This window comes from Vicugna pacos, chromosome 13 (genome assembly GCF_048564905.1).
Source record: "Vicugna pacos chromosome 13, VicPac4, whole genome shotgun sequence".
NCBI classification, from domain to species: Eukaryota; Metazoa; Chordata; class Mammalia; order Artiodactyla; family Camelidae; genus Vicugna; species Vicugna pacos.
This window is the reverse complement of record NC_132999.1, coordinates 10,435,584-10,460,030: the sequence shown is the minus strand read 5'-3', so window position 1 is coordinate 10,460,030 and position 24,447 is coordinate 10,435,584. Positions and strand designations below refer to the sequence as shown.

Genomic DNA, 24,447 nt, shown 5'->3' with positions numbered 1-24,447 from the left:
ACTACATTAGCTTTTATAGCAATTGGTTGGAATTCTTTCTGAATATATGTACCTGTCCCTATCCATTGTATGTTTCTAGAAATAGAGCCAAGATCAAAAGCTGGAAAGTCGTCAACAGGAAACATTGGTACTGGAAGGGAGACACTTCGCCTGAGACCGAAAGGTCCTGCCATCGTGGAGGAAGTGGTACGTTGTATTCATTTAATCCCTGTTCTGCTTGGAAACATATAGGCATTCATGTTGCTTAGAGCTGGGAATAAAGGTAAAGTCATGAAGTTAAATAAAATGCCATACATTCTAATGAAAAGCATAGACCTGAATCCATTGCTTGCTTAAACAATATGAAAGTTACTGAAGGTATCTGAGAAGGAAATATAGAAACTGAGCGCATGAGAAGAGACTGTGCAATAGCAATCCTCAGCTACCTGCAGATGGGTTCTTCTAGAGTAAATAGACATCTGGCTCAAACACTCAACCAGAGCTCTCTGAGATCCAAGAACAAGTCGCTGAGCCACCTGCAGCAGTAGACATACTTCAGATCTTGATGATGAAAGATGATGTGTATGAACTCCAGTCATCTTGACTCTCCTTCATGTCCCCCATCCCTTCCATCAGCAAATCCTGGTGGATCTACCTCCACAACCAACCAGAATCCAGCAACTTCTCACCACCTCTGCCCCCACCACTCTGGCCCAGGGCACCAACACCTCCTCTTGAATATTACAGCCATCCATTCATTCTTCCTAGGTGGCGCTCCCTTGCCCGCCTTCCCTCTGTGTCCACACAGCAGCCAGAATTATCCTTTAAAAACACAAGTGAGGTTGTTACTTTTCGGTACCAGTCTATTCAAAGCCCTCCAGTGGCTTCCCACGTGACCCAGAGTAGAAGCGCAAATCCTCAGGGTGACCAGCATGACCCCACTCTGTGCTTCTTCCCTGGTCTCACTCCCTCCATTCCCCTCCGGGCTCCCTCTGCTTCGGCTCCTGGAGTCTCCTGGCTGTCCCGAAACACTCCAGATAAACCCCCACCTCAGGGTCTCTGTGCTGCTGTCACCTCTCCCTGAATGCTCTGCCCGCTTAAGGGCATGGCTCACTCCCTGGCCATCTTCAGTTTCTGTCCACATCGCACCCCAGCTCACCTCTGAGTCGCTTGCATAAATGGCAGCCTCCGCCTCCCCTCCCACTGCCCAGTCTTCCTGGCCCTCCGTTTTCTTCAAGGTGCCCAATGCAGTGGGACTCCTTGTTTTTGTTTCCTTGTTGTGTCTCGTCTCCCTCCTTCCTCACACGTCCTGATCACTGCTGTATCCCCAGCAGGTTGAACAGTATCTAATGCTTCAAAGGAGATCATATCTTGGCTGAATTAATGAATTAGTAATTGACTCACTTACGCTTGGCAGGCGTAAGGGTTTTGCTGACTGACTGTGCAGAGGTGTCTCTCTAAGGGTCAGTATTTGTGGGAAAACCACCAGCGGAAGAGACAAATTGGGGGAAGGAGGGTAGAAGCAGGGGACAGCAGGGGAGAGGGTGGCAGAGGTAAGGCGTCCAGTGGCCAGGGGCAGGGCCGCTCACAACGGGTGGAAGGCAGGTGGTGAGCCCCTGTGGGGGACGGGAGGGCAGGCAGGCCCCGGGCTCCGAGCTCCTGCCGGGCCCTGTGTGCCTGCCGTCCTCGGTGCCCACCTGTCTGAAGGGCGAAGGAGTGAGATGTGAGCGGCTAGGAGGCTGTTCTTGTAGAGTGGGGTCCAGGGCTCGTGGGACACAATGTCAGGGTCTGTCAGTGGTGGGGTGCTTGTTGGAACAACATGCAAGGAACCATGAGGCCAAGGTTGTGCTCGCGGGTGTTTGAGTCCCTCAGGGCATCATCAGTGTGGGGGAATCCAGAGGAGGATTCCGAGTCAGGTGCCTCCATCCTGGGGGATTGAAAAGATTGACCCGGAGGCCATGACAGCCCAGAGGCCTGGGAGAGCCAAATGCATTTTATTTTATTTTATTTTTTTGGGAGGCTCTACCACTGAGCTATCCCCTCTCCCGCCAAATGAATATTGAAAGTGAGATAGGATGAGGCTTGTGGGAAAAAAACCAGGGCGATGAGTTCTGGTCACTCTTTAGTTTTGTGGTGCCCAGCACACTGCCAGGCAAATTGCCAAAGTCCGGTGAATGTTTATTGAGCAGAGGAACAAACCTCAGTAGGAGGAAAGAAGCTATTAGAGGATGGAAGATCTGTGCTTTCCAGGGGAGGCTGGGAGGACAAGAGGACAGCCGTTCAACCAGGGAGCCGGGGGGCGGCAGGAGAAACTCCATGTCACTTCGGAAAGAACGCGGGTAGTAAATACGGGTTGAGCAGCTGCTCTGTATAAGGCGCTGGAATCAAAAAGAAGAGCTGAAGAGCTGCCTGAGGGGGGAGGAAAGATTCTCTCAAAGATAAACTTCTTAAACTCCCTTCCTGTTTGCATAGCCTGTTTCATTAAATAGGGCAATTCAAATAGCTCACGGTAAAGGGAAACAACTAATTTGGAGCTAGTATTAGATTTGATACAGATGACTTACAATTTAATTTCCGACATTAAAGAACTTACAGATTTGGAACAACTCAGCCCCTCGTAACCTAGCACAAATTCTGGAAACTGTGAACGGTACCCTGCCTGCATCCTCATAATGGATTCACCGTGTGTTTGTTGAGACAGGCACAGTCCAGGTGCTAGTGATACCAAGGGGAATAAAGACCTTGTTTTTCCTCTAGAGGAAGAGAGACATGAAAGGAAGCTGTGACAGACCAGAAGGGTAAGGTTAATGCCACCAGGGAGGGGCTGATCAGCTGCAGTTAGAGATGGAGGAAGAGGGGAGTCAGGGAGTTTCCTCCAGAAGAAATGACTGAGTTGGTCAAGATGGGGAGAAGTGTGTTCTAGACGTGAGATGACGGTGGATGTGGGGACCTTGTAAGTGTCCAGGGGCCTGAGGGTGGACGCTGGAAGGACCTGGTGGGGGTGGTGAGACTGGAGGTGGGGGCCTGGGTCAGGGGGTCAGGATGTGAAGGGGTGGAGGTGCTATTTAAGAATTGCAAGGGGAGCAGCACAGTCAGTTTTGTGTTTTTGAAAAATCCCTTGGTTCTAGGGGATGGGCTGTTGAGCAGAGTGGATTTGGAAGGATGAAGACTGAAGGCAGGGGGACCCATGAGGAAACTTTTGCAAATAAGAAAAGATGAGAGGGTATTATTCAGCCATAAAAAAAGAAGAAAATCCTGCCGTTTGCAACAACATGGATGGACCTTGAGGGCTTTGTGCTAAGTGAAATAAGACAGAGAAAGACAAATACTGGATGCCCTCAGTTACATGTGGATTCTAACACTGCCCCCCCCCCAACCCAACTGAAGTAAGAACGTCATAGACAAACAGAGCAGATCAGTTGTTGCCAGAGGCAGGGGGTTGGGGGGTGGTGCATGAAACGGGTGAAGGGGCTCAAAAGGTATAAACTTCCAGTTGTAAATAAGCCCTCCTCAGGACTTTTTTATACTTACTGTATACATTTGTACTGTAAAGCATGGTGACTGCAGTCGATAATACTGTGTTATATGACTGAGTGTTGCTAAGAGACTAGATCTTAAAAGTTCTCATCACAAGGGAAAAAATGGTAACTCTGTGTAGTGATGGATGTTGACTAGACTTATTGTGGTGATTTTTTAATTAATATGTACATATATCAGATCATTATGTTATATACCTGAAACTGAGATAATGTATATGTCAGTTATATTTCAATTAAAAAGAATCAGGACTGCACACAGACGGTCAGAATGTGAATGGAAAAAGAGTGACGAGATCAAGATCTATTTAGAAGTGAGAGACCGGTGGCCGTTTTTGTACGAGAAATGCTGATACACGTTACAATAACTTACAACGTGGCCGGGTGGTTACCAAGGTAAACACCTTGCACAGCCTGTTGTTTTACACAGACCGGTCAGAATACACTGTAAAGAAGGCAAGAGTGGTGTATTGTGTCTCTTATTGTCATAAAGGCTTAGTTAATATAAATATAAATATAAATATAAATATAAATATGAGAAAGTTGCAATAATATCAAGGAAATAAAAAAATTTATTTGCAATAAAATGTATATTTTTAAATAAGTTTTGACTACAAAGCAACATACATTTACCACAGTATCTAAAATATTATGCATTTTTGCAGTGTAATTTTGAGTTGGACATTTGGCAGTTGAGTATTTAACATCTTTGGGCAATTTCTTTCTCAGGTATGAAGCCATTTATAACCAGGTATTGAAATAAACTGAGTGTAGAACCAGATTACCAAATATTACCAAAAAAGATTTTAAAAGAATAATAAAATATATCTAACCATATAAAAACCAACAACATAATGCCATTTGCAGCAACATGGATGCTCCTAGAGAATGTCATTCTAAGTGAAGTAAGCCAGAAAGAGAAAGAAAAATACCATATGAGATCGCTTATATGTGGAATCTAAAAAACAAAAACAAAAACAAACAAACAAAAGCAAAGCATAAATACAGGACAGAAATAGACTCATGGACAGAGAATACAGACTTGTGGTTACCAGGGGGGTAGAGGGTGGGAAGGGATAGACTGGGATTTCAAAATTGTAGAATAGATAAACAAGATTACACTGTATAGCACAGGGAAATATACACAAAATGTTATGATAAATCACAGAGAAAAAAATGTGACAATGAGTGTGTATATGTCCATGAGTGACTGAAAAATTGTGCTGAACACTGGAATTTGACACAACATTGTAAAATGATTATAAATCAATAAAAAATGTTAAAAAAAATCATTTGTGAAATAATAAAGCTGGCTGCATCTGGGGTCTACACTTAACGTGACCCCTCTATAATCTGACTGAAGACACTTTAAAAATTTATTTTTTAGTGAAGTGAAAGAAGAGAAAAAACATTTGTTAGTCAATAATAGTTTTTTAAAATCTCACTTTAGATAGATAAATATATTCTCTATGAAAAAAAAATATATCTAACCATGTTTTGCATTGAAATTTAACACTTTAATTAATTAATTAATAATTTCAATGCAAAAACTTTAATGATAATTTTAGGAAGAACAAAAATGCTTTGGTACCATTAATACATAAAATGAAAATTATTTAAAAATATTATCTCATCATCTCCTTATAAAATTCACATGTTTGTGTGTTTTGATAAGGTACACAATGCATCAGTATGATAACACATGTGCAATTGATTAAAAATGCATACAGTGGTCCCCTCTTATCCTCTGGGGACACGTTCCAGGACCCCCATTGGCTGCTGGAAACTGCGGATAGTACTGAACCCAAATATACTGTTTTTCCTATACATACATACTTACGATAAAGTTTAATTTATAAATTGGGCACAGTAAAAGATTAATAACAATAACTAATAATAAAATAGAACAATTATAAAATATATTATAATAAAATTTGTGTGAACATGGTCTCTCTTATATCTCACTGTACGTACTCACCCTTCTTGCGATGATGTGAGATGATAAAATGTCAGTGTGATGAGATGAAGTGAGGTGAGTGACGCAGGCATTGTGATGTAGCGTTAGGCTACTATCGACCTGACTGTACGTGAGAGGGAGGAGCACCTGCTCCGTGTGACCCCAGATCATCAGCCCTGATGATGTTGATGGTTGGATGTCAGGAGCAGGTGATGTAGATGGTTGGGGATCCTGGGATCGAGCGAATGGTGTGAGATTATATCTCGCTACTCAAAATGGCATACAATTTAAAACTTATGAACTGTTTATTTCTGATACTTTCCAGTTAATATTTTCAGCCCTCAAATGACTGAGGTAACTGAAGCCGAGGAAAGCAAAACCGCAGATGGGGGGAACTACTATACAGTAAAATTAAATAAAAACAATAGGGGTGTGTGTTTAGAGTGTTTTACTCTTGGGGTGAGCTGTTAAAAGGTTTGGAAACCCTGGCCCACATGATAGAGACCAAAGCCCTTTTCACAGCACACAGGAGCTCCTAAGATCTAGTCACGTCTGGCACTGTGTTTCCCATCACACTGGACGTCTTGCTGTTTCTTTAACGTGCTGTGCTGTTTTATCAGACCCTGGGACCTCGCACAGACCCTGTGTACCTATTGCCTTCTACTTGCAGTGCCTCGTCCTGCTTATCTGATGCCAGTTCATCTTTGGAAACACAGTTCTTAAGTCACTTTCTGAAGTCTTCCTGGACTTCAAGAGAGATTCAAATTAGCTGGAGCGTACAAGAGCTGGCTCCATGTCAGATTTCCCCCTGTGTATGCCTCGGCGTTCAAGATACAAATATAACCTTACTTCTCTCTTCTCTGATACAGCCCTCTGAAACCAAAGCAAAGGCCATTGGAAAGGTCGATGATCTTCTTGAATTGTACATAGGAATTCGAGATATCGATTTAGGTAAGATCATACTCTTTAAAAAAGTCTTCTCTTTCTTAATTTGATGGAACGTAATGCTTATCTGTTTCCCTTGCATTTATAGCCAATTATGCTTTTCGAGATAGAAAGTAATTGTGGAGTGATGAAAAGTATAATGAAAATAAAGATAATAAATAAAAATGAAAAGAAGACCTGGCCTTTACCTCTTACTAGTTGTGAGGCCTCAAAGCCAAGTCAACTTTTCAAAACTTCATTTTTTTTTAAAATAGGAAAAATGTTTATTTTGTCTACTTTTTAAAATCAAAGTACAGTTGATTTACAATATTGTGTTAGTTTCAGGTGTGCAGCAAAGTGATTCCGTTTTATATATATATATATATCTATTTTCAGATTCTTTTCCATTATATGTTATTACAAGATATTGAATGTAGTTCCCTGTGCTGTACAGTTAAATCCTTATTATCTATTTTATATATAGTAGTGTGTATCTATTAATCCCATACTCCTAATTTATCCCCCCTTTCTCTTTTGGTGACTATAAATTTGTTTTCTATGTCTGTAGTCTGTTTCTTAATAAATTATTATTATTTTCTTTAGATTTTGCGTGTAAGTGACATCATATAATAATTTGTCTTTCTCTGTCCGACTTCACTTAGTATGATATTTTCTAGGTCCATCCATGTTGCTGCAAATGGCAAGATTTCATTCTTTTTTATGGCTAATATTCCATTGCATATATATATATAATCTTACATCTTTATCCAGTCATCTGTTGATGGACAGGTTGTTTCCATGTCTTGGCTATTATAAATAATGCTACTCTGAACATTGGGGTACACGTATCTTTTCGAACTAGAGTTTTCATCTTTTCTGGATATATGCCCAAGAGTGGGATTGCTGGATCATATGGCAACTCTGTCTTTAGTTTTTTAAGGAACCTCCATACCATTCTCCTTAGTGGCTCTACCAATTTACATTCCCGCCGACAGTGTAGGAAGGTTCCCTTTTCTCCACATCCTCTACAGCATTTATCATTTGTAGACTTTCTGATGATGGCCATTCTGACCGGTGTGAGGTGATACCTCACTGTAGTTTTAATTTGCATTTCTCTAATAATTAGTGATGTTCAGTATTTTTTCATGTGTTGGCATCTGTATGTCTTCTTTGGAGAAATGTGTATTTAGGTCTTCTGCCCACTTTTAATTGAGTTGTTTGCTTTTTTGGATATTGGATTGTATGAGCTATTTTAAACTTCAGGTTTTTATCTATAAAGTATAAATTATATTTCCTTCATAGGCTACCTTATGGATTTAAAAAACATACATGATGAAGGATGTTAACTAGAATATTATGGTAATTATTTCACAGTATATATATATATTAAAAATATACGAAAAAGTTTAGTAAATGATACGTATGAAAAGTATCATTAGTTAATGCATCAGATTTAATTGACAAATTGTGTATTTATTATGATAAAGTTGTGCCACACTTAATAAGGTTACTGAAATCTTGTGAACACTGAATCAAATATGAAGAATGTGGACACACTTGGCATATGACTAATAAGGGCATTTGAGCAGTTGAATTTCTGTGTATTATGTCATCATTAGGATGTCAGAGCCTTGATTTATCCATTAAGATTCTCTCCGTTGCAAATAACAAATGAAACAAAACTCAACAATTCTAACTGGCTTAAGGGAAAAAAGAGGGGTAGAAATATTTTGGTTCTTACAGCTGAAAATCCAGAAGTAGATCCTGGCTTCAAGAATGGTTAGATTTGGATTTCTCATGCTGTCATCAGGGTGTGGTTTCTCTCCTCCCAATTCTGGCTTCCTTTCAGGTCCTCATGGTATCCCCTGGCAGTCCCAGGCCCCCACCTCACCTCACAGAGACAAAATGACAGCCACGGCTCCCCCCCTCTGCATCTTCTTGGTGGCAAACACAGTGGGAGAGAGGGAAAGCCTTTCTGAGTCTTTCAAAGAAAACGCTCAGGATTGTCTCTGATTGTCTCAAGTGAGCCAGTCACAGAGGCCCAGGAGGTGGGTAGGTCTGGGTCAGAAGTTCTACTTATGGACTAGAGTGACTCTGAAATACAAGGGCTGAGACGGTGAAGGGCCTGGCCTCTTCCATGCAGAAGCAAGGTAAACATTCCCTGAAGAAGGGCAGGCGTGTGCTGGGTGGGGCAAGAGTGAGTCTGCACAGCAGCGGTGGGCGGGTTTGTGCCTGCATGCGTCTCTGTGTGTTTGTATCAGGTGCTTAATACATTTCTTAAAGTCAAGGACGTGGACTGTTTTGATTACTTGCTGCCAGGTAAAGTATTTTACTCCACCTCAGCTAGAAGTATTTAAAACCCGTTCTTTTTTTTCTGCTTCCACTCATCTTCCTTTTTCCTTCCGAGTTTATTTTTTTCTTGCCTGCCTTAACTTTAAAAATAAAATTTCTGTGTTGGCTGTACAAGAAGATGTCTGCCATGGAAAAACAAAAGTCATACTCTTTTCTAGCTCCTTAAAGAGAAATATAAAATTTGCAATAATAGATCCTCGCTACACACAGATGTGAGGTCAAAGCTGAGACAATCCTATAGAAAGCAAATGGTTTAAAATGCTTCTCCCAGTCCTTTTGTATGTGGAAAAATATAGAGATTTGCATAAATGATGTGGGCCTGTGACAGTTATGCAGATGAGCATGCAAATGAGCGTAAAGGGGGTTTAGCCATGGCAGTGCTCTTAAACTCAGGTAGTGTTTGTTGGTAGAATAATGTGTCTATTCAGTTGAGAAGTTTTCAAATTGTATCCCGTATAAGTAGCATAAGATGCAGGAACTAGCCTGTCAGTTGCTGAATGTTTAGGAGAACCACATTTTCCGAAGGTGAGCACTTAAAGCAGTGCTCAACCTTAGAACTGAATTTTGGGCATAGATCTTATAGCTACTGAAGTATAAATTGGGCATAGTTAAATAAATTACATTTAATACTAAATCTTTTGTTATGAAAAGTATACAGGAAAGAGTTTTGGGCAGTGGTACAAGTAATTATAAATGAATTAAGAAACAGTTCTTTGAGGATCAATTTTCTTTCACTCTGACAAATTCAGGGCACTAAACATTCTTCATAAATTCCTTGTAAATTAACTAGTAATCCCTTTACAAAGTTAATTAATCAACTGTTGCAAATTCCTCCAATGGCATAAAAACTCATTATCATTATATACACGATTAGCAATGTGATCAGTCACCTAGGGAGGTAAAGTTTAAGGAAAGTAATTATTTGGAGAATGTCAGCCATTGTTAAATTAGGAATTTCTCTCATTATTCAGATCTGATTAGCATGAAATATGAATCGCAAATGTGACATTGATTCAGCAAATGAATATATTTACTTGTTTGTATTTCCAGTGTTTCTTGGCTTTCAGGAATGTTAAGTCTTAATTAAACTGACATCATGTTATTTTGGAGTTGTTAATGTAAGTTTTGTTAAAAATTTAAAAGAGTAATATGGCAATAAAATGACTAAAACTGAAAACACTATCATCAAAAAAAGCTTTGAGATGTATTTACTGTTTGAAAATGGAAAACAATTCCAATGAGTTTATGCAGAAGGAGCTTTGGAGGTGATGGTGATTTGTTTGGGTGTACAGTCATGAACTAGTCCACAGACAACCCACAGCCAGCCAACGTGGCTTGCCTTGGAATGTTATCCATGGGGGAAAGTGGTTTCTGGAAGACTTCAACTCCAATAAGACCTTATGTGGAATTGACCTAACTTAATGAAAGGCTGTGTCAGATAAGCTTCTTAATGAATATTTAAGGCAATTGTGTAAATTGTATATAAAACTACAATATTTTTTGATGATACCAATTTATGAGTTTGGAGATTATACTAGAAATTTCAGAATTTTAGGATTTCTTCTTTATAAAGAGATCCAGAAATGTGTGGAAAGGAAGTTTGAATGATAGCTTCTGAGTAATTTTTTCCTATAAAATCATTTATAGCTCTTTTAAAAGTATATGACAGTGTTATTTAGAGATAATTACATTTCTTCCTAGGGTGGTTTTCTTTTTTCAGTGGATTCAAAACAATCAATGCCATAGAAAGTCATCCTTATCATGTAAAGCCAATGAAGTTTTGGAAGTAGATTTGCATTAAAAAAAATTCTACATTGGCTGTATTTTTTGATGTTTGACTCGTGTGAGTTGCTTGAAATGGGTTGATATTTATGAAAAAGTCTTAAGGAGAGTAAGTGCTGAAGACCTTACATAGAAAGAGATACAGTTACAGATTTAACGGTTAAATTAGCAATGGTGGTAACTAATCTTTATCTAAATCGTATTATTTGCTATTTAATAGATTTGAGAACAGATTCAGAGAAGTTTGGTAACTTGTCTGAAGTCAGCTAACAAGTTAAAGGCTGAGATCCAATTCTGGGACTTTCATACCAAGATTTTTCACTTATAGTAGCATCTTATATCTAAAACTTATGTTTAAGTATTTAAAAACTTAGTGGAAAATATAGATTGAGCAAAATAAGTTTGTCTTTATAACGATGTAGAAGTTGTTCAGTAGTGGGTAATGATATAAAGATATTCTCAATATAGCCACTAGAGGTCAGCACTTAGCTGCTATATAACAATATGTAAGTGCAACAATTCTCTTTCAGCAGAATTTTGTTTTGCCAGGTTGTATTCAGGCGCTAAATATTATTGCAGCATATTGCAGATCTATTATAGTTAACAGATTAAAAGTATTTTAGTAGCTATCATTATATTAATATAATAAAACTTTCTAAAAAGTATCTCATTTGCTAAAGTTTCTTTTCCTTTTCTCTTAAATCAGACTCAATTTTTTATCAAAAAGAATATAATTATACCAGTTTATTTGCATTAGCAAAAATTCCTAACATGTTCGGAGCATGTTCCTTTCTTAATTTCTTTTAAAATAATATAAGCAAATTCCTGGCTTTGAGAAGATGTATGGAGAGCAGTGTGCTACATACAGCATTTTCAGCACAAGTGTGAAGCTGCTTAACTTGGTATTTTTGTTGCTTCTACAAGACCAGAGGTTCCTTGAAGGCAGATAACTTACTCAGTTTTTAATCCCACCTCCTACCACAGCACCTCTCCCAGAGTAAATACTTGGTGAATGTCTGTTGAGAGACTCAAAAATAGTGAATTCACAGGAAGGCTGAGTCCTAAGGTCATTTTTGAAGCTTTAGCCCTCGGGCAAATTATGAAACTATGAACCTTACTTTCCATATCTTTGTAAAAGGGGTTTGACAGAAACAGCCTTATTGAGTTGCCAAGGCATTAAATTAAATAACATGTATAAAGTTTGTCACGTCATGAATAACAGGTATGGCTGTCATCATCCTTAGCAAGGGTCACTGACAGTTATCACTAGTGACAGTGGTCGAACGTGTGGGAGGTCTGACCAGCTCTGGGACTGCATTTGGTGTGGGAGTTTTTCCTCAATTTTCTGCTGTGTCAGCGCAAGAGCATGAGTGAAATTATACAGTTTGGACTGTGAGATCATCGTATGGGTGACGTATGCCACCCTTTTTCTCATCTGGTGACTAAGGAACCCAGAGCAGAGGGTGCATGCCAGGGTAGGCAGGTCCAGGATGCACTTTTCCTGGGCTCAGCGCTCTAGACAATGCTGCTGACCTTGCCGAGGGGCCAGAACACTGTGTACCAAGTCGTTTCTTTTAGCCAAATGCGTGTGTGTGTGTGTGTTTGTGTGTGTGAATGAGAGATTGGTTGACTCAGTGTCCATCAGTGAACGTCTGGTCCCTGTCATTGTTCCCTCTAGCATTTAAGAGCATTTAATTTCCGCTTTTGAATAGCCTGTAGGTTTTCTTGTATTTTTTAATCTATGTGTATCTTATTTCTTCCTCAGTGAGATTGTATATCACCCATATGTCAGTATAGTCTGTAGGTAACTGTCTCAATAAATGCTGTCTGTAGGCCCCGTGAGAAATATTTAGAATTGTAGACTAAGCAAAATTCTGAACTTGAGGCCTACTTTTCAAGCATTTTAAGTTGTGGCTACTCCTCTTTCCCATCCTGGCTACAGATTCAGAGTCCTGGGCTTCACTCTGAGTGCGTGCGAACTGTGCGGGGGCAGAAAGTATTTAAGTGATTACAGAGACTTCCTGTACCAATCCATGTACCAGCATTCGTTACACGTCAGACACTCAGCTGGGTCCCCTGGGCGTAAGGGACTGAGTAAGCTGTTCAAACCATGTTGGGAATTTATTCTCTAATAGAGAAAACATGTAGATGGAAGTAATGACAATGCAGAGCAATGTTGAACAGGCACCGTGAGACCTTATTCCTCACAGTGTGGTCCGGGGCTAGCGTTGCCTGGGGGCTGTTGGAAACGCAGACTCTCAGACCTTGCTGCAGGGCTGCTGAGCCAGAATCTGCATTTACCAAGATCCCAGGCGATTGTTCGCACATTCAAGTGTGGAGAGCACTGGCAGGAGGCTCTGGGGAGTGGAGGTACCGCTTCCGCTTGGGGGCACAGGGTTTCATGGAGGAAGGAGCCTGGACGGAGGGAGATTTAGATGGTGGAGCTGGTGATTAGGAGGAAGTTATCCTGGGCAAAGGTAGGAAGGAGGAAAGATGGCGTTGTGAGTGGTTAGATTTATGAGGGCACAGTGTTAGTGCAGAGAAGTACAGCCATCTGGGCACCAGGGGTACTTCGAATCAGAATGCCAGACTAGGGTTTAGAGTTTTTAAGAGATGCACTGGTGACCCAGGGAGTATTTTCACATATGGGAATGACACAGGCAGTCTCAGAGAATGGAAGGGAGCTTCCTGGTCCTCTTGTCTCACTACCCAATAGGATCAGAGCTGGGCTTTAGGAAGAGAAACCCCATGTGCCTTTGGGGGAGAGTTTGCTGACTAGACTTGGAGATGAAGGAAACAACATGGGGGCAGTGAGGAGGAAATGAAAAGGAGTGGATTAGAGAGATTGCAAAGGTAGAATCAAGGGGAGGCAGCATTTGGTACCCAGGCAGGAAGAGAAAGGAACAGGGAGAGTGATCGCATCACTAATGGCAGTGGTGACAGTGGGCGAAGGAGTAGCAATTTCTTCAAAAGGGAACGTGGTGTTTGGTTCCTGGACATGCTGGTTGAGATGCTAACAGAACACAAGCTAGAAGACTTGTCCCCTCTTCCTGGAACTTGTGAGAGAATTCAGGGATGGAAGCAAAGGTTTGGGACTTCTCTGCAGCGAGGCGTGGTTCAGATGGGGCTGGGGCTAAGATCTCCAAGCAAGACCGCCTAAGGCGAGGGGGACACACAGCCTCCAGGTATGTGGGGACTATCAGTGAAGTCCTGTTTCCTGAGCACTTGGTTTCTCCTCTCACTGGGGAAACGCGCTCCGAGGGCAGCTTTCCTCCTTTCTTGACTATAATACTATGACTGTTCAAAGAGCTGAAGACATTAGAGTGTTTCTTGATTTTATAAAATTTTTTTTGCACATTTTAAAATTTGTTGGGGAAGGTAATTAGGTTTTGCTTATTTTATTTTATTTTATTTAATTTTTTAATGATGGTACTGGGGATTGAACCCGGGACCTGGTGTATGCTAAGCGCACGCTCTGCTGCTGAGCTATACCCTCTCCCCTAGAGTGTTTCTTTTTTTTTTTTTTTACATTTTTTATTGATTCATAATCATTTTACAGTGTTGTGTCAAATTCCAGTGTTCAGCACAATTCTTCAGTCATTCATGGACATATACACACTCATTGTCGCATTTTTTTCTCTGTGATTTATCATAACATTTTGTGTTTATTTCCCTGTGCTATACAGTGCAATCTTGTTCATCTATTCTACAATTTTGAAATCCCAGTCTACCCCCCACCGGTAACCACAAGTCTGCACTCTCTGTCCATGAGTCTATCTCTGTCCCGTATTTATGCTTTGTTTTTGTTTGTTTGTTTGTTTTTGTTTTTTAGATTCCACATATGAGCGATCTCATATGGTATTTTTCTTTCTCTCTCTGGCCCACTCCACCCAGAACGACACTCTCCAGGAGCATCCATGTTGCTGCAAATGGCATTATGTTGTCGGTTTTTATGGCTGAGTAGTATTCCATTGTACAGATATACCATATCTTCTTTATCCAGTCACCTGTCGATGGACATCCAGGCTGTCTCCATGTTTTGGCTATTGTAAACAGTGCTGCTATGAACACTGGGGTGCAGGTGTCATCCTGAAGTAGATTTCCTTCTGGGTACAAGCCCAGGAGTGGGATTCCTGGGTCACATGGCAAGTCCATTCCCAGTCCCTTGAGGAATCTCCACACTGTTTCCCTAGTGTTTCTTAATGGCTTAGGAAATAATTTCCAAAATATAGCTGTTACCCATGAGCTTACAGAGTTTATAATTCAAGCATAGTTTTACTGCATTAAACAAGCCCGAGGTAAAAAACAAAAAACAAAACAAAACAAAATCTCCCCCCCAAACCAAAAAAACCTAAAAAACCCCAAAAACTTTCTCTCCAACTTGAATGTATCTACTATGTTTTACGTTTTCTTCCATTGTCTGTGTAGAGATTCCTCTCCCTAATATTTTATTATGATTTTCAAACATGCAGCACAGTTGAAAGGCTTCTTAGTGAGCACTTCTATACCTTGCACCTAAATTCTGCCGTAAATATTTTATTATAATTGTGTTAACATACACTTCTCCCTTTACCCGTCCTGTGTAGAGATTTTTGTAAAAACAGTTGTGATTGTAATATAAAATTTATGTACTATTTTTTCAGTAAATATAGAAACAGATTTCCCCAAGTTATTGCAAAGTTCGTCGTAAGTATGGTTTAAAATTATTTTGAAATATTTTATCAAATATTTTATCCACTATATTTCATCATACTAGAGGTAGCTTAATGGTCCTACAGCTTATTAAAAAAACCCTGCCTCTTAGGTTTTTAAAAAAAATTTCTTTTTTTTTTTTTCATAAAGTAGGGGATTGAACCCAGGACCTCATGCGTGCCAAGCACACACTATGTACTACTGAGCTACACCCTCCTTAGGTTTTTCTATAAAAATTTTATGCTAAATTCTTTTCTGTTTCTAAGGTTTTTTGAAAAAAAGTATAGATTCCCTTAAATGTGAAGGAAATGAAGACATTATATTGAAGAGGTATCTGCACCCCTTTGTTTGTAGCAGCATTATTCACAATAGCCAAGAAGTGGAAATAACCTAAGTGCCTATGGGCAGGTGAATGAACAAAGAAGTTGAGATATACATACAATGGGATATTCTTCAGCCACAAAAGGAGGAAATCTTGCCATTTGTGACAACATGGATGAGACTTGAGGGCATTATGCTAAGTGAAATAAGTCAGAGAGAGACAAATACTGTGAAATCTCACTTACATGTGGAATCTAAAAACAAAACAAAGCAGGTGAGGTGGGGGGGACCCAACCCAAAACCAAACTCTTAGAAAAAAAGAACAGATCTGTGGTTACCAGAGGTTGGGGGTGGAGGAGAGGGAGCTGGTTAGGGTGGTCAAAAGATACAAACTTCCAGTTCTAAGATAAATGAGTACCAGGGGTGCAAGGCATAGCATGGTGACTATAGTTAACCCTGCTGTGTGATATATTTGAAAGTTGTTAAGAGAGTAAATCCTGAGTTCTTATTACAAGGGAAAATATCTATTTTTGGTATCTCTCGGAGATGATGGATGTTAACTAAACTTATTGTGGTAATCACTTCATGATGTACTTCAGTCAAATCATCATGCTGCATTCCTTTAACTTATGTGGTGATTTATATCAGTTATATCATAATAAAACCAGAAAAAAAGCAGTATAGATTCCCAGAAGTGAAAATATTAGTAGGTCAAAAGATGCGAACATTTTTAAAGATTGATACTTGCTGCCAAATTGTTTTTCAGAAGCCGTATCTACAAAGTCAAACGGTGTATTTGAGTGTTTGCTTTACTGTATCCCGGCCAGCCTTGGCATATAGTTAAAAATGTATACGTGAAAATTTTAATAAACTTGACTGGGCCCTTGGGCTGGAGCAGAGGGTCCAGCTGCAGTTGAGGACCTCTCCCTTTTGAAGTGTTTGCTTCTGTGTTGGTGGTGAATGGAGAACCTGTTGGGCCATGGCTGAAGCCTGGGGCAAGGTGGGAGACAGGGGGGTGATGCCGAAGAGAAGAGATTCAATTATGCTGATGACTCGTTTAAGGTGGTGTTTGCTAAGCTTCTTCACCGTAAGGTTGTTCTCTCTGTAATAAGCATTTGGTGGAGGGAGATTCTGAAGCTATGTAAATATCCCATTTCCCATGAATCAACCAACCAAATATTCCATCCATTCACCTCTTTGTCAATCAGCCTCTCATTTCATTATGGATTCATAGTTTCTTGTTTCGTTCAATGGAATTATAATCTATTACCCTTACCACTTATTTTGATGCTCAAATTGTCCCTCATGTGGTCAGTGGGAGTTCTTACACTCTGATTTCTGTGTCTTTTTCACAATGTTCCCGTTTTTTTTTAGATACTTTCTTAACTTTCTGGCAGAAGATATTCTTGGTTCATTTTGTACTATGCCTGCTCCAGACCTGGAATCAGCCGTTTCTTTGAGGAAATCTGATTTTTTTTTAGTGGAGAATGATATTTAAGAACCAAGATCTTCGGGGAGGTTATAGCTCAATTGTAGAGTGCGTGCTTAGCATGCATGAGATCCTGGGTGCAATCCCTGGTATCTCTGTTAAAAAGAAAAACAAGATCTGGGTGTTTTGTATGCTCTTTGCTGTTGGGGTGTCGCTGCTCCCAGGCCCCCATAGTGGACTGAGGAATGTGTGTGTTCATGTCTTTACCTTTACAGTTTTTAATCTTTTGAAAAAAAATATTTCACTGATCTCTACATTTCTAATTCTGCAGTCTTTATTCTACCTTTCTCCCTTCTCTTATTTACCTTTCTCTGACAGTGAAAAAATGTGGTTCCCATGACTCAATATATATACTCTTATGTGATCCGTCTCCATGTGTGCGACCAGCCTCTCATCAGCGGGCTGCTGTCCTCCTTGCCCCTTTCCCCTCCCCACCGCACCTGGACTCTGCTCCCTGCACCAGGCTATCCAGTCACATGGAAGCCCTCTTCACCTTAACTAGGGCTTTGATCCCTGCCCCAGGTCGCCCCATCCACACCCCACCTTTCCTCTGATTGAGGTGCCTTTCCTTCTATGGACCGTATCTCCTCCCTTCCCCTCGCCTACCTGTGTTAGGACTGAGCTGTTTGAGATGAAGAATAAATACTCTCAGGAGCCCTAGTGAATTTTAGCTGAAAGACCAGACCTCTCGGCTCATTCAGAGAAATCATACAACTTTTGATTTGTTCAACGTGAACCTGAAAGGAAAAGAGAGGCTGCGCTTTGATGGTTCCCTTTTATCTGGGAACCCAAGTCCTGAATCACATCCACACTGCCTCTTCTTGGCAGCTGGTGCTTATAGGGGGCTGAGAAAAAAAACCAGTGAGCCTGATGGGATCCCAGCTAGGTGGGGCAGGTCCCATGGGAATCCTGAAGATGCTGGATCCCCAGGCATAAAATCTGGGGTTCAGGCAACTTATTAGAAAAACAGAGCAAGGGCACCGCCTTCACTTTCTATCCTGAACTGGAAAGAGGCTCAAAAAAAGTTACTTTGATTCCATGAGTAGACAGCTATCTTCTCCTCCTTTTCCCTAGCTTGATGGTCCCATTGCAAACTGTTACCCTTTGTCTTTTTTTTGTGGTTGGGGGTGGGGGTCTGGCAAGGAGCGCAGAGAGAGCCAGTGCCTGTGGGGAGGTGGGGAAGGGATGTGCTCTGAATCTTCTGTTGGGGTTAGCTAGCAGATTTCCTTTCAGGAGCCCTTGTTCTATACACGGGAACACCAGAAGTTCCCAACTAAGGGGCTCCACGATGGAGGAGAGGGCGGGGGTAGTAGCTGCAGACCTGGGTGCAGCGGACAGGTTGATTAAAAAAAATTTTTTTTTCCTGCGCTGATACGTGATTGATGCAGAGTATCTTATTGTTTTAATTTGTACTAGAAATATAGTGCCATTTTTTAATCAGCCCTCTGATGCTGTTTCATGTATCATTAATTTAAAAAAAATTCTTTTTGATAGCCACCACAATGTTTGAAGCTGGAAAGGACAAAGGTAATCCGGATGAGTTCGCTGTGGCGCTTGATGAGACTCTTGGAGACTTTGCGTTCCCGGATGAATTTGTCTTTGATGTGTGGGGCGTCATTGGTGATGCCAAACGAGAATGACCATGATGTGAACAGTTGTCTCTGGAGGAATGAACCACTGTTGCTTTAAAAAATAAAAGTAAGATCTTTTAGACACTGTTATGGACTCCGGTTTGATATTATGTGTATAGAATATATTCTTTGAAATATAATTTTGATTTCTGGGCACTTTTTAATGCATATGTAGTATGCTTGAAATAAATTACCTAAAATGTGATCAATTTTAACATTCATTCGAGAGCTTTTTCAAAGTTGTTTTTCTGGAGTATTTCTAGATAGATGATTTTTTTCCCCATTGACAGCCATGTTTTGTTTTCCACATATAATCTCAATGCAGTGAAAACTAGGACTAGAGTATATAATTTCCCTTATAACATCTTCATTTTGTTCTACTATGAGTTTGAACAGGATATGTTCAGGACATGAAATGTGAATTATGCTGACTAGAGGTCTAGAAACATTAAAAAAAAATCTACTGAATAAGGGGAGGAAGATTCCGACAGCCTCCTGATGTCCGGCTGTCTCTTTTTGTAAAACAAGGATTGATTGAATTTTATTATTTGCATCTTTGTAATTGCTTTCTTGCTTCTTAAACTTGCTGAAATCTATTGTGTTGTGTATGCATTTGCAAGTGGAGAAGAAGGTGAAAAAGAGGCAGAAAAGGTAGAAACCATTTCTATTTGATTTTTTTTTTTTTAGCAGTTCTTACAGCATTATTTCCTTTCCACCCATACCCACTGTTATGTTACCCTTTATAAGCAGTGCAGGGAAGGTTTATTGTCTTTGTAGAAGTTTTCTTTTGAAAGATATTTACTCAGAAAATAACTATGTTTGAGAACTTTTTTATTTTTGGGGTTAAAGAGCAATGCTTTTAGGCCCCCTAAACTTTAGAGGAGATACTATCAGAAATAGAGGCCCCCTAGGGGAAATGAAAGGGGAAGGGAAAATTGAGAAAATATATTAGCCTATTATTTCAGAGTTCTAATGCACTCTCTCTAAAACCTTACATTATTGAGAAAATTGAGGGTAAATGCCCGTCTTATCAGTCTTACTTGACATTTTACTGATGTAAGAGAGATGGAAATGAATGGTTTCAACATAGATCATTTAAGAAGGCAGAGCATGGTGTGACCAAGCATTCTTCTAAAGTGTTAGCTGGAAAATGCTGCCTGCTGCCCTGGTAATCAGAAATCATAACCTGTGCGGGCTGTGTTCCAGGAAATCAGAAGCCGGTCCCTTTTCATGCTGGGCTAATGCTCAGATAACTCTCTTGTTTCCTGGTGCAACTTCACTTTTACTGCCTTTCACTCCCTTTTCACATAGATTTAATGCCATGAAGCTGATATTCTTTGTCCCATTAACCTGAAACCTGCACAGAAATTGTTTTAGTCATTAATATGTAACGAGAACGGTTTATAGAATGTGGATTGTCTTATTGCCCTTGCCCATCGTTTGGAAATAGGATCCAGCCCAGGTGGTAGTAATTTATTGCTACTTTAAAGAAGAAATGATGTCTAGTTGATTTACAATGTTGTGTTAATTTCTGGTGTACAGCATAGTGATTCAGTCGCGTGCACACACACACACACACAGACACACACACATATTCTTTTCCATTGTAGGTTATTACAAGGTATTAATTATAGTTCCCCGTGCTATCCTGTAGGACCTTTTTGTTTATAGTTGCTACTTGTTAATTCTTTTTTTTTGAAGGTCCCCAAATACCTACTGCTTCTTAATCCGCTTCTCGTAGAAGGATGTACAAAAAAAGAGCCGATGTTCTTATTGATGGGAAAGCTATTGGATGACTTAGAAGGCTCACAGAAACATTTAAACAAAAAATAAATTTCTTGGCACCAGATGTTAGAGTTGAAGTGATGAGTCATTGTTTATTATTACTGGCTGTCGATTCTTCTTCCCTTTTGGGCACGAAGAGTGACACTGGGTGCAGATTCCCTGTGATTTGTGGAACCTCATATTGACCAAGTGGTTGTGCTCACCATGATCCTTCTAGAATTTTGGTGCGTAAGGTTTGGATGGCCATGTACAGCTGCAGTTGTAACTTGTTTGTGAGCATTAAGTGGGCAGTTATCATTAAGGGTGTCAGCTGGGCACAGGTGCTTTAATATCGATAAGTTTTTCCTTGAAATATCTTTTTCTCTCACCTCTGTTGCTAAACTGATAACTAGGTCAGTTTCTTTACGTCATTTGGTTCTCTTACCTGAAAATACATCTCTCTGTGAACTTTGTGCCTTTTGGTAAAACTCTCAGGGCACAAAAGGAACAGGGTTTCTTTTTAGTCGTCACAGTTGGCAAGGGGAGGCTACCTTCTGCTGGTACAAGGAGATGAAGTCATTAAAAAAAAAAGTGCCATTTCATTGGCACCACTAAACATTTTCAGAAGGCCTGTATTGTTTTCTCTTGTTCTGTAAGAATTTTTTTTCCCCCAGTGCAGGATGATTGCTTTATTCCTTTTTTTCTTCTTTTGATTATTTTCTTCTCGATTCCCTTTCATGCAGAGCAGCATCTTTCAGTGGCCACCAAGAGCACACTCTGTTTTTTTTTTTCTGGAGAGAACGCAAAGGATGATTAAAAGTTGGGTTCAATGGGGGCTTGTACGTAGCTTGGCTCTGATCAAGTCTGACATTCAGATGATTACTGATGGGTGCGTTTTTGGTTTCTATGATGTTTCAAAAATATAGTTATGTAATTATACCATGTGAAACCCTTTAAGAATTCAATTATAAAGGCTGTCATTAGTTAACCTCTGTTTGGGGCTGCTGTATCCTGTATTATAATGTGACAGATAATTAGCTAAATAGAGGTAATTAAACTTTTCCAAAGGATGTTTAATTTGCAATATTTTCCCCCATAAATTTAATGAATAGATATTTTCCAAGTAAAGCACATTTTGCCTGGGTCCATGTTATTGCCTGGCCTCCAGCAAGTGTAGAGAGCACCTTCCTGGGTTCTTTCAGTTATCACTGCCTCCCTAGCATAGCAGCAAAATGAATTCTATCTGCAAATGGAGTTTTCAAAATAATGGTTCTTCTAAACAGAGTGCCGGTATCCGCCAAAGACGTAGAAGAGTGGTCAGATGCTTACCCTTCCACTCTGCGGTACGTGTAAAAATATACGGGACCAACAGCACCCTATTACTCTGGCGGAAGTGATAGGTTAAAAGGACAGTTGAATTACCCTTGCAATGAGTGAATAAAGAGGGAGATGCTATTCAGCTCACAGTCCCAAGTACCAGTGCTCTGTGTAAAATGCACATTTATTATGTTCTTGATGCAGATCGAAAGTGGTATCAGAGTAATTCCAAGTGCTTACACATGTCCTGGATATACAATGTTTCTAAGATTGTGAAGTGTACAAATGGTACAGCCTGTCCCTACCTGTTACCTGAAAACCTAGTTCTGAGAAATGACTCGTGGTTATTGTCTGCTAGGAGGGCAAGCAGAAGCTGAGGAGAATGTCTTTATTTCAACTGGAGACATTACCTCTCTATAAGACTGAAGTTCAGCCATGAATATTTTCAAGCGTTAGGAACAAAAAGGAGAAATTAGAAAAATTTCTGTAGGACAGTTTTTAGTAAACATTCTATATTTCGAACTGTTTGTGTCATGTATGTAGTATAGTATTGACAACATACAGGTAAAACGCTGTTTTGAAAAGAAAGTATTTTCTCTTTTATAAAAATTATAGCATATACTTTGAAATGTTTTGTGAGATTGAATGTTGGAAATCCATTAATATGTGAAATTATAAATTATATTTTATTATTTAAAAATGTAGTATTTACTGTATTTCTGCTTACAGATGTATAACTTTTCATGTATTGATCAAAAGGTAAATTATTTGTAAAGCTTTAATAACTTTATAATATTTCTTATATGTAAAATATAACTCCTCAAATAAAAACCTTTTCATGAAAAAAGTGATGAATGTTTTTTATCCTGAAAACAATAAAGATTTGGGGTTTTAAATGTCAGACTTCTAGTTTTGTATAAATAAATGATGGGAGTGATACATGTGATTGTTCAGGCCTTTATGTTTTTAACGTGTCTTTGGTATATTTTTTTCACAACGTATTTTGTAGCAAGGTATAACCTCTAAGGTCTCTTAGTTTGAAAATCCCCAAATTATTTGCTTCGACTCAGTAAAAACACATGAGATACACATGACCACAATACTGTGAGACAGAATAGTCATAAGCTGTTTCTGTTATCCTGAGGTTTATCCAGGGTGACACTTTCTCCTTTATTCAACTGATTTTGTGGCAGTAATTTCCAAACAACTGTGTGAGTAAGTAGAAGAAATATCACCCTGGAGGTCTTAGGTAGTTATGCCTTTTGGATTCAGTATCTCCTTGATAAAGTTCGAAGGCCCCATCAGAGCTGTTAGAAATCCTTACAAATGAGCTAATTCCATATATTTGGAGGCGGGGCCCAGGAGTCTGCATTTTGACCCCTCCTCTCGGTGATTCTAGTGGAAGTGAATCACGGACCTTTTCCTGCTTGCTCGCAGGAGCTCCCGGCGGAGCGCAGGGGCGGAGCAGTAGATATGACTTCTAGCACTCAGGATCTATCACGGTAAACAGAGACATGAAAGAGCTCTCTCATACAGTTAGATAAGTGCGGACGTGCATGTGACGTAGTATGGGAAAAAGCCACATATGAGAGTAGGATTTCTTTTAATTTCGTTAAATGGGTGATTTTCTAAGTGTAACTTGGTATTGCTAAAAGAATTTGTTGTCTTAGAGAAACAGACTCCCGAAGTGGCAAACGATGGGTTAACCCCTGTGATGATTTCGCCTCAGTTTGCATGCGGTGTTTGATGCTTACCGTTGATATGAGTAAGCCCTTATTAGGTTTTTATCCTCTTATAGTTTTGTAGGTAAGGATCCTCTGAAACAATGGCTTCTAAAGATCACTTTTGCTTTTAGGAGAATGGAATTGACATGTGTGATAAGAAGATTGACTTCTCAGTGGGAGCAACTGATTATGGAAAAGCTAAGCTTGTAAAAATGCAACTTGAATTCTCCTTGTATAGATTTTTCTCTTAGCAAGGTCCCTTCCTGCAGAGGGGAGTGAGCAGAACGTGATTCGTGCTTCATTATCTTACGTGTCATCTAAAAATATGTGGGAAATAATGTTTATGATTTAAAAAATTATAGCTCCGATGAATTAGCTTTGGAAAAGCAGTTTTCCTGGAAGTTAGAATTTCTACCCGCTTGTTCAGATAGGTTGTAAAAATAATTTGATTTGTCTTAATTTTATTTTAACAGCTTTCCTGTGAAAAGGAAACAACTGTAAAAATGAAATAAACCGAAGACTTTCTTCCCTATACAACGAGAAGGAAACTTCCTCTTCTGCAGTGGCACTGGGAAAAAATGAGGAAATAATATCTTGCAGATTTAAGGGATGGAGGAAGATCGGTGGGCTGCTTTAGGGTAATGGGCTAATGGGGACAATGTGGCCACCTTCCTGCAACGTCCTGCCCTCTTCACCACTCCTGCTGTGCCTGGCTCTTTCTTCTCTGCCTAAGCTCCATCCCTGGTGTTCCTCAGGCCTCGGACCTGGGTGCCTGCCCCTCAGGTCCGCTCTTCTTGGGTGACTCATCCTTTCCTGTGCTTTAAACATCTTTATAGTTTCAGCCACCAAATCTCTATCACCAGTTTGGGCCTCTGTTCTGAGCTCTATACTCAGATATTCAATTGCTCCCTTCTTTGGGGGTTGGGGGGAGGTAATTAAGTTTGTTTGTTTATTTAAACAGAGGTGCTGGGGATTGAAC

At 39.9% G+C, this 24,447-nt stretch overlaps 1 protein-coding gene across 3 annotated transcripts in view; it reads left to right on the top strand.

Moving 5' to 3' along the window:
• GIPC2 (GIPC PDZ domain containing family member 2) overlaps nt 1–24,131 on the top strand; it is an 80,661-nt gene extending 56,530 nt beyond the window's left edge. The window contains exons 4-7 of one of the 3 annotated variants that reach the window (XR_012079009.1): nt 80–186; nt 6,342–6,423; nt 18,527–18,730; nt 23,942–24,128. Coding sequence is in view for 2 of the 3 variants with exons in the window: in XM_006205954.4 (XP_006206016.2) it covers nt 80–186; nt 6,342–6,423; nt 18,527–18,672 (335 nt within the window). In the remaining variant the exon portion in view is untranslated. Of the gene's footprint in view, nt 1–79; nt 187–6,341; nt 6,424–18,526; nt 18,751–23,941 lie in introns of those variants that run through there. The other 2 variants (XM_072974144.1, XM_006205954.4) reach the window with 2 other exon arrangements.
• The last annotated feature ends 316 nt before the right edge of the window (nt 24,132–24,447 follow it).